The following is a 10,291-nucleotide window of genomic DNA, read 5'->3' as shown; positions in this document are numbered from 1 at the left end:
AGGTTGCAGCTGGAGTTGTGGCAAATGACTCCAGGTCCAGATGGAGGCCAGTGATGAGTGGTGTCCCCCAGGGGTCCATCTTAAGACTGGCACTTTTTAACATCGCTATCACTGACATAGATGATGGGATCAAGTTCACTCAGCAAATTTGCAGATGACACCAACCTGAGTGGTTCAGATGGTAGGACAGAAGGAAGGGATGACATCCAAAGGGACCTTGATAAATGTGAAATGTGGGCCTTGTGTAAACCTAATGAGGTTCAACAAATCCAAGTACAGTGTGTTGCACTCGGGTTAGGGCAATTCCATATATGTATTCACACTGGGAGAGCACTTTGAGAACACTTGGCCCTCCCAAGAAGGACTTTGTGGTCCTGATAGATAAAAACTTAACATGAGTCAGCAGTGTGCTTGTACAGTCCAGAAGGACAACGGTATCCCAGGCTGCTTTAAAAGAGAGGAGTGTGGCCAGCAGAGAGAAAGAGGTGATTGTCTCTCTACTCTGCTCTTGTAAAGATCCATCTGGAGTACTGAATCCTTGTCTGGGGCCCACAACACAGGAAAGATGCGGAGCTTTTGGAGATGGTCCAAAGGAAGACTATGAGGATAATCAAAGTGCTAGAGTATCTCTCCTACAAAGACATAATAAAGGAACTTGTCATATTCAGTCTGGAGAAGGCTTCAGGGAGACCTCATTGAGGCCTTTGAATATTTAAAGAGAGATTATGAACAGGAGGGAAATCGACTTTTTAAATGGGTAGACAGTGGTAGAACAGGGTGGAATGGCTTTAAACTAAAGGAGGGAGATTTAGATTAGATGTCAGGGGAAGTTTCATCACTGAGATGGTTGCCCCAGAAAAGCTGTAGAGTATGCGGAGGTGTTAAAGGCCAGCAGGATAAGGCCCTGCGCAACCCGATCTAGTGGTTAGCAAGTCTGCCCATGGCAGAGAGGTTGACCTTTGAGCTCCCTTCCAACCCAAGCTGCAATTCTACTTTTATTGGTGATAATAGTAACTTCAACATAACTAGCTTGCTATGATTTCCTTTCCCATATATCTGTGATGTCAAATACTCTAAATATGACAACACCTACGTTAAATTTTTTTTCGGTTGCACGGAATTATTTTGTCACTTTTTTTATGTCACTGACCCTTCATTAATGCAGTATTTGCACGTAGGCTAGATCTTCCAAATGAGAAAAAACCAAGCTTACCCCCCCAAAAGATAGAGAAACTCAAAGTTAATTAGATGTTATGCACATGTAGAAGCCTTGCTGATGCATATGTAATATTTCAGTTCATATGAAATAAAATAAGAATATAGCCCTTTTAGGTACAGTTTGTGGTCACACCACAGTGACATCTGTGGTATTTTTTCCATTTGTTTCTGGGCTCTGCCAGTGGAACCCTGGGAATTTCCCCAAGCTACATGTCAGGTTTTGACAAGAAGAATGCTAATCTTGCTAACCTGCCATGTTAAATACTAATTTTGGTAATTTACCATACTATGTGTTGGTAAAAGTACTTCTGTATCTTCTTTATTTTTATTCTTTATTATTACATGTGAGATTCATGTTTGATATATTTAAAAATATTTCTATAATAAAAATTACATCCACAGAGGTAAACAAGAGGAAGATCCTGCATTCAAAACCCCAAATCGTGTTGGAGTGCAGTAAAGTAACTGTCATTGTTTTGTGATCTTTGGTTTTTGGTATTCCACATCATAACATCATGTAGTACACTGGGAGTTTAACTGTTAATGCTCAAGTTCTGGGTACCTGTCTGGAAGAGAAGAAGAACTATGTTCCCCAGGGGGCTTTGTGATCAGAGAGGAGATAGAACTCCTGGCAAGGTCACCTGATTTCCTCTTCTTTGTTGGCTCTTCTTTGTCTCCCTGCTGCTCAAGGACTGTACATCTCACCTCAGCGTTATGGTGAGGCCCATCCACCTTTCGGACATTCTCTCTCTCATTATCTTTGATTTATTAGCTTCAGTTCTAATTATATGGTATTACGGTGTGTTATCTTGCATTCCAATACTGCATTTAGCAAACTAGTTTGTTTCTCCTCAGTTGCTGCTGTTTTTAATTATTTTGGGGTCCCCTGTTTCCCTTTTCTGGAGGTGCAGACTTTGTGAAATCCCTCTGCCCCGCTACTCACAGAACTGGGCCCAATCAGCCCATAAACCATTGACAGTAACTATCATGTTAACAGGTTTTTTTTTCCTCTGATCTCATTTATTTTATAGAAAAAAAACCATGGAAAAAAATGGAGTTAAAACACTTCCCAAAGTGTTTTCAGTGTTTTTGAATAATGAATTGAACTTTCATTTATTAAATACAAAATAGCAATAAATTACAATTGCACAATTTCTTACAGAGTTTTTATTAAGATCAAAATTACTTGTTCAGACTAGATTTATATAAATAGATCACAGTACATTTTTACTTGTGTTTAGAAGATTGTAGTACATATTACAAAATTAAGAAATTTTTTGTCCCTCAAACCATCACTGCGAAAAGAAATCATGCATTATTTTTACTAAACAAACAAAAAAAAAAAAAAAAAAAAAAAAGCCCACCTAGTTGAGAGAGCCTCAGTACAGGAATGGCTCTGCTCTTGAAAATTAGACATGAAACAGAGATACCAAGCCTATTTATTGAACAGGAAATAATAAAGTACAGTACAATGTTCGTGTTATTAAAAATGAAAGTACACAAAAACAACACAGCTCTCTTCACACACCTTTGCAAGGGGCATTAAAAATGACAGCTGGCCAGCATGCAACTGAGTAGAACAGTCCAGTTTTACAATGTCTAAGTGAGCAATGGAAAGACTAACTAAAAATCCAGACAAAACAAACAACCCAGATGCTTACAAGTTCTCATGTCACCTTCCCTTCCGTACCATGTGTGCTGTGCTCAGTCAGCAGCTGAGTATGTCCTGGTGATACCTCTCCTGAATGGTGTCTCTTTCTGCCACCTGGACTAGTGCATTTCATGGCCCTTCAAGGAGGCAGAGGTCCTTTGGGGACTCTGGAGGACTTCAGCCAGAGTTCCTTGCACAACTCACTGTATTAGATGGTGACTCTAAAAGCAGCTCAGCTGAGTGTGCTGTGCTCTTGCAGAGTAATTCACACCTTGCATAGCTTGATTCATGAATCATAAGGCTGTCACTTTGGAACAGAATTATGGTTGCAATCAAGGCTTTCCAGTACTTACAGCAAGTATCAAAGTGAAGTTGTTACAGAGTCTGTCCTGCTCCTATTTTCCTCAGCATGGAGGCTTATGTTAAATTCTACAATGTGGTGGATAACTTTCTCTATATGCTTTTTTTTTTTTTCTTTTGGAACAAGAAAGCCATTGTTTTCTCAATTGATACTGAGATGTAAATGTTTTTAAATGCATTGTTCTAAAGGCAAGAAAACATTTTATTGATAACACTTCATGCTGACTCACCTACTGTGTGATTCCTTTTTTTAAAAAAATTCTTTCTGTTCAAATAAACCCAAAATGCATTAACAGTAATTTAATATTATAGATTTCTAAATGGGTCAAAAAGATTCTTCAAGTAAATTTCCAGTCCTCTTTCTCCCTTTCCCTTTATCATTTGTTCCTTTTAGACTAGAAGAGAATAAAGAGAGCTTTTAAGAGTTTTATTATTACTATTACTTTTTAATAGCAAAGTCCCCTTAATGCTCTAACATTGCCAGGTGATAAAATTGTCAATTTACCTTTAGGTGCCAAGTGTTGATATAGCTTTGTATAATGACTGGAGTTTAAAAAGTGAAAAAACATATCAGCTACTCTTCAAACCAAACATAGGTTCAACTAAGATAATCTTTCTTCTCATTCTTTTCTGCTGCCCTTTGCTGTTGTACTAGTTCTGCTACTGGCAGCTGCATTGCCCGCCTATGTAATAAGTTTGCTGTCTTACGTATCAGCTGGTACAGAATGCTGAGGTGTACTGACTGGCAGGAATAGTATGAGAGGCGGATCTTTTTTCTATGCTTGCTTTTTTTTTTTGTCTTCTAGTCCCTGTTTCTGCAGGTTGCAATTCATGTATGGTTGGTGTATTGCCAGGATTATTTACAGGGGAAAATGACACACAAAACCCTCAAGTGCTTTTAATACCTTGTGACTTCAGCGAAAACAAAGGAATTTCAACATTCAGCTGCAGAAGGGTTGTGCTTGTGAGTGTTTTAGCCCTGGAATTTCACACGACAGCCCATTACAGCCTGCTTAGTATCAAAACCTTGGAAAGCTCTCACTTTTTTTCATAAAAAAATCTATCTGAAATTGTGGCTTCTTATGAAAAACTAAGAGTTTAATAGAATATTGTTAATGAATAAAGTGGGATTAAAATCTTGCTGAGATGCATTTCTAGGGGATTTCCCTTTTTGCTTCAGTAACACTTGTGATACAGCATAATTGTGTCTTCACAGGAAATAAAACAAATGAAGGTTGGAGGTTTGGAGTTTTTCTTATGAGCTGTTCTACTAATTCACCACTGGGAATTATAGTTCAGAAAAGAGAGTGACCAGTACTGGGATCACAGTACTGCGTTTCCAACTGGTATTCTAGCAGTAGATGCTCTGTTATGTCCAATATTGCTATTGCCTGGCTCACCAGAACTGTAACATGGGTCTACTGAAGGTCTAGGGAGTAGCATAGATTAAGTTGAGTCGAAAGGTGAAGAGGGAGAAGCACAGAAAACAACTACTGTTCCACTTATGCACTGCTATGGAAAGGCAGATATTTTTATAAAGCACAAAATAATGCCATAGCCTGTGTAACAGCTTGTAAGTCATGAGTCAGAGAGCAAGAATTAGGAAAATTAAAAAAATGAAAAATAAGATTTTTCTTTTCTTTGTAAAAGGAATATTTCAAACTGTTTTCAAAATCATTCTCTTGATGCCAGCCCCTTGAGCATTAAATGAACTGAGTATGATAATAAAATAAAAAACATTAGCAATTACAGTGACACTACTTTTCTGCTGACGCCCTTTTGAGTCACTTGAGGCAAATCTGAGAAAGATTTCTGCTCTGTTCCACGGAGACAAAATGAACTAGCTGCATAGGTCTCTTCATTCTTACAGAAGCTACTGTTCATAACATTGCCCTGGTAATAGCCATTGCAGCGGGAAAGCATGCAGCTGCCTGCTTTGCCCACGTGGGATTGCATCTATGCTGATTTATCCAGGAAATCAAAGATCTCCACTTACAAGGAAAAGGTCCTCCTCCTCTGTTCGTGCTTATCTCCCCATGTTGGCTCCTGGGAGATGTGCCTGAGTAAAGAGTGCAGAATTTTGCCTGAAGTGAAGATCATACACGAACAGTTACGAGCACTGTATTATATCACTGGTCTGCTGACATAAGGCTTCACTTGAGCATGTACTGAAATACATTTGCTAGGGCTACTTTGTATTTTTTTGTTCTGGATGTGACCTGCTACCAATCTAAAATTTTGCTCAGGCAGGCTTTGAACAGTTGTGGAGTTTGCCAGGAGTGTCCTTGTATGTGATAGCTAAATTCTTCATAGCATAGCATGACATTTTATTATTTTTTTTTTATAGCAACTCTACTTTTAAGACTTCTGCTTTATAGCCACACTACACATTTAGAACAGATCCAAGATCTTCTGCAACCATTAGGCTGTGTTTTTACCTGTTAACAATTCTGGTTTTCTGGAAGATCCTCAAATAACAAGTTATAAAACTTTTTTTTAATAAAAGTTGCAAATATTTTCTCATTTTTTTTACCATCACATGTTTGTCAGCTCAATTAAAACTGAATATGAATGGTGAGCATTTAACACATACAAGATGCAAAACAATGTTCATGTGCATAAACTTACCTGAACAGTATATACAAAGACAAGGGCTACCTACCTGTGTTTAGCTGGCAACTAGATTGTATAATACACACATAATTTGCATTTGCCCTTTTAAGGTAAAGATATTGATGTAAAAACTTGATTCAAAGTCTCTCTATGAAAAAATTAAGGAAGAGTTAACCCTATGCATGGATAAATAATGAGCAAAATTTATCCGAGGGACTGTTGTTCCAGGACCTAGAGTTCATTATGTGAAAGAATTCAGTGCTTTGCTTTGATTTTTATTTTTATTTTTAAAATGGTCAGAATTCATTAGCATTTACAACGTACAATCATTTAAGGTAGCCCTGTCAATGTTAGTTCTACTACAAATAATAGTCTTCACAGACATTATATAGGTTTGGAGTGGCATTTTAAAATGGTGTGTGTGTGTGTGCTTGTGTGTATGATGAAAGAAAGCCACCTGTGAGATTCTTCCAGCCCTTCACAGTGTTATGGACACAGTGAAAAGCAGTGACTGGAAAATCATCTAATAACACCGAGGGCTCCCAGTCTCCATACTACACAGATCCTTATCTTCTTTCTAAAAGAACACGCTGTCATTGCAAACACTGTATGTATCTTGTTGTCACCCAACAGAACTTTTTACAGCTTTGAAGGATTTGAAGCATATCTGCAAAGGAGTGAATTAGTCTTGTTTTCATGTCAGGTGAAAGGAGACATGGAGATGAAAGATACAACTCACCATCAAAAAAGTCTGATGACAGTCATTCTTGGGAAAAAATGACTTACATAGCTTCACATTTACAATACTGCACTTCTTTTTTCCTTTGCAAATACAATAATCATATTTAAAGCTGGCTCCAATATCTGTTGTTTTCATTGCTGTCATGTTGCTTGTAAAACCTGGGTTATTCTAATGAGCAAAACATTTGACTTGAATTTGGGTAATGCTTATGACCATACAAAAAATCTATCAGTAGCAGTAGTGTCAGCTGGAGAACTAATGCTACAAGTGGATTATATTGCACTACTCAAAACCAATAGCTCTTCACACAGTTGAAGACTGAGGGTTCTATTCAGCAGTATTCAGGGTCCTATGGTTGTGGCCACAGAGGTTCCAGAACTCTCGCTGAGCCTAATCCTGATTCAGGAACCAAAATGATATGCTGTGTATATATTTCTCTGCACAGCCTGGATGCGCTGGATACCCTCCCCCACTTGATTCCTGGGAAGGGAAAAAAAAATTAGTCTCTCTTTAGCTCCGTGGCATGAAAAGCAATTCACAGCAATGAAATCTAAAGAAGTGAGCAAGGCATGTATGAAAAGAACAGGTTGCCTGCAAAAAAGGGAAGAGCTGTCAAAACCTGATTGTGGGCTCTGGCTGCAATAAAACTTATCAAAGAGGGAAGACAATTTGATTTAAGGATGTAGCCAACTTCTGCTAAGAGACACTTTTCATTTTCTGGGACATACTAACTGTTACAGTGCTCCTCATATGTTCCCTTGGTCCATTCCTATCAGGGTTTGGTTACAGCTGAGAGCTCAGTGATGTTTTTCTAAACTCAACTCCCAAATGCCCAGGCGGGTATTTCAAATTGTGGCACTTTTGCCAGGAGCTAACTTTTCAATGAGGGCACAAAAAGCTGGGCTCCAGACTTAGCTTGATCTTCCTTCACAGCCATGCTTGTCTGTTGGTATCCCCATTCTCTCACAGTGCTTCCTGCTGCCATGGGCTGGGAGTGATCGAAGGTCTCCCTGTTGAAAATGTGCTTCTGTTGTCCCCAGGAACCAGAAAATGTAATTGATCATGGAGACAGACAAGGCTGCAGTATTTCTGCCATTTTGTAACATCTTCCTGTTGTGTGACATTTAACTTATGGAACACCCTAATGCTGGTGCTTGCAACCAAGTCTTTAGTTGCATTCTGGTCACTAGTCTACACTCCAGAAAGTGTCTGTCAGCTGCCTGCCTCTACATATCAGGTGCTTATGGCATTGCACATGGCTTCATATGATAATTTTTCTTTTCTTTCAGCAGACAATTGTGACTGTCCATAAATATAGTAGCTTCTCCTGACTGGGATTGTTGCCTGACTTCAACCAGTGAGAGTAACGATAAAAATGGGAACTCTTAGGAAGCAATTTAGTTAGAACACTGAAGTTTTGTGTCTCATGAATCAAGATTACCATTTCCTGTATTGGGAAGGGAGAGGATTAAACAGAGGGATTAAAAGGACATCTTTACCCCACTGGACTCTGTGGAATAGCCCCTGAGGATATGGCTAAGAAAGAGTTCAACAGGAATGCCAAATTTCTGCTGAATAGGTTAAAAGGGTGAGGAAGCCTCTTCGGCAGCCATCCAAGCGCAGAAGACCTGCATAACATTTCTGCTGAATAGGGCCCTGAAGACAAAAAACAAAACAAAACAAAACAAAACAAAACAAAAACCATAGGAACCTTGAAATTTTTTTCTAATTGCGTGGCTTCTTATTAATGCCTCAAATCTCCAGAGAAACTTACACCTTTTTTTTTTTCTTTTTTTTTCCCCTTTTCAGGATAGATAGACATTCCTTGAGATTTGCTAGATGACATAATCTTACAATAGAAGTAATAGAAGTAATCAGATTAGGTTTTTATATAGTAAAAAACAATAGGTATTGATAAACCTTAGGAAGCCCACTTCTTCATATCAATTATCATTGAAAGTTACCCTATCCTATGTCTGAAAAACAAAACAAAAACAACCGAGAAAAAAAAACCCAAACAAATAAAATAAAATCTGAAACCTTTATCCACTGTACAATGTATGTGGCTTTTGTGTATCTATCAAATACATTAATTACTTTCTGTTCCCATGAAATTGAAAGGAGCAGACTTAATTTGCATGTTATCAGTATTGGTGTTTCTGAGCTCTTTTCTAGGCTTTAGGGTATACTTGTGGATCTTGTTTTTTTTTTTTTTGTAAAATTTCATCCTATTTCTAATGCCATATACTAAGATTTTAACAGTTATAGTAATGGGAAAGCAAGGAAAAATTCTTACCTCTGCAAGAGGATGCCAGTGGGCAATGGGTTTCCGAGGATATGAGAGCATTTCATTCCAATGGTCACGACCTAGACTTTCTGCATCGTTGCCTACTTGACATACTCCAATGACCTCATTGTGACCTACACTGTGAAAATGTTCCATAATATGCTTTTCATAAAATATTACCTTTAGAATCGTACCATTTGCATATTTCATAGAGGCAGTAATCATGATTTTTTTGATATATAATGTAGTATAATATAATAAAGTATAAATTACAAGGGTTTGCTCTTTGAATTTTCCACAAATCAAAATATTATCCATGGTAGCAAACACTGTGTTTCTAGATGCATTTATTTTATTTTTGTATGAGAAATGTAAATTGTTATTTGTTTTCTGTAACTAGTTACAAATACAAGTAAACTGAGCCAAATTTTATAAACTGAGGCATGTGTCTGAGGGGTTAGTGCAGTTGCTCATAAACAGAAAATCAGTGTCTGAACTGATTGTATGTTCAGTTATTTCTGTTCTGGTAAACACATGCAGCTTAGTTATGTTTGTTATGGATGCAAATCTGCATTTTAAAATTTAGAAAGGAAATTCTGCCTGACAATGAGACATTTTAGTCTTCCACCTAACTCAGCATGAGAAAATATTTAATTTCCCTTCCATTGTGAGAAAAAGGATAACTTCATTCCTGGATGCAAAACTACTATACCAGATTTTGAGATAATGTTATTTTACAGCTACAGGTATCTCACCGGTCGTAATCCATCACAGCTATTGACAAGTTAATTTGGTCAATGTTTTCTGGAGGGACGTCAAAGACTATGGCTTCATTGTAAACGGGATTAAGGGTGTTCCTCTTGGTGGAAGTTTTTCTTTTCTTTAGTCGCCTTCCTTCACACATTAAAGAAACCTTCACATAGGGATCTGTGTGAATCATAAGAACAACGTTGGTTTTCTTTTGTTGTTTTTTATGAAAACATACATGGAAAGTAAAGGCAGTATTCTTGTGTGCAGTTTGCAGTCACTTGTGTCTGGAATTTGAGCTTCTTTATTACCATGGAATGGCTGGGAGACAATGGACATTGGAAAGCTTTACCTGTTGGAAATCCTACAGTGAACAATTCAGCTTCAATACGTTTTTCTTTGGGTACTGACTTCTGAAAGAGTATTAAATTATCCACTGAACTATGACTGTTTTATACATCAGCCTGTGTATCAGTGTATTTACAACAACGTAATTACTTTTACAAATTTATAGGTTAGACAGAAGATGACAGCATTGTACACAGTATTGATGCATGGTTAAATATAATTCCAAGTGTAAGAAATTGCAGTTTATGTTTCTGAAGAGAATTATAATTATGGATGCAGAGAAAAAGGAGAGGAGAGGAGAGGAGAGGAGAGGAGAGGAGAGGAG

At 37.8% G+C, this 10,291-nt stretch overlaps 1 protein-coding gene across 5 annotated transcripts in view; it reads right to left on the bottom strand.

Moving 5' to 3' along the window:
- Nucleotides 1-2,419: 2,419 nt before the first annotated feature.
- SYT9 (synaptotagmin 9) overlaps nucleotides 2,420-10,291 on the bottom strand; it is a 69,146-nt gene continuing 61,274 nt past the window's right edge. Inside the window, exons 5-8 of one of the 5 annotated variants that reach the window (XR_006168176.1) lie at nucleotides 9,627-9,798; nucleotides 8,881-9,010; nucleotides 6,582-7,064; nucleotides 2,420-5,313 (exon numbers count right to left, since the gene is read on the bottom strand). Coding sequence is in view for 4 of the 5 variants with exons in the window: in XM_042814814.1 (XP_042670748.1) it covers nucleotides 8,674-9,010; nucleotides 9,627-9,798 (509 nt within the window). In the remaining variant the exon portion in view is untranslated. Of the gene's footprint in view, nucleotides 9,011-9,626; nucleotides 9,799-10,291 lie in introns of all 5 variants that reach the window. The other 4 variants (XM_042814816.1, XM_042814817.1, XM_042814815.1 and 1 more) reach the window with 4 other exon arrangements.

Source organism: Centrocercus urophasianus, unplaced genomic scaffold, assembly GCF_019232065.1.
Source record: "Centrocercus urophasianus isolate 14NV4802_14NV808 unplaced genomic scaffold, USGS_Curo_1.0 seq_14, whole genome shotgun sequence".
Classification (NCBI taxonomy): domain Eukaryota; kingdom Metazoa; phylum Chordata; class Aves; order Galliformes; family Phasianidae; genus Centrocercus; species Centrocercus urophasianus.
This window is presented reverse-complemented; position numbering and strand designations above follow the sequence as displayed.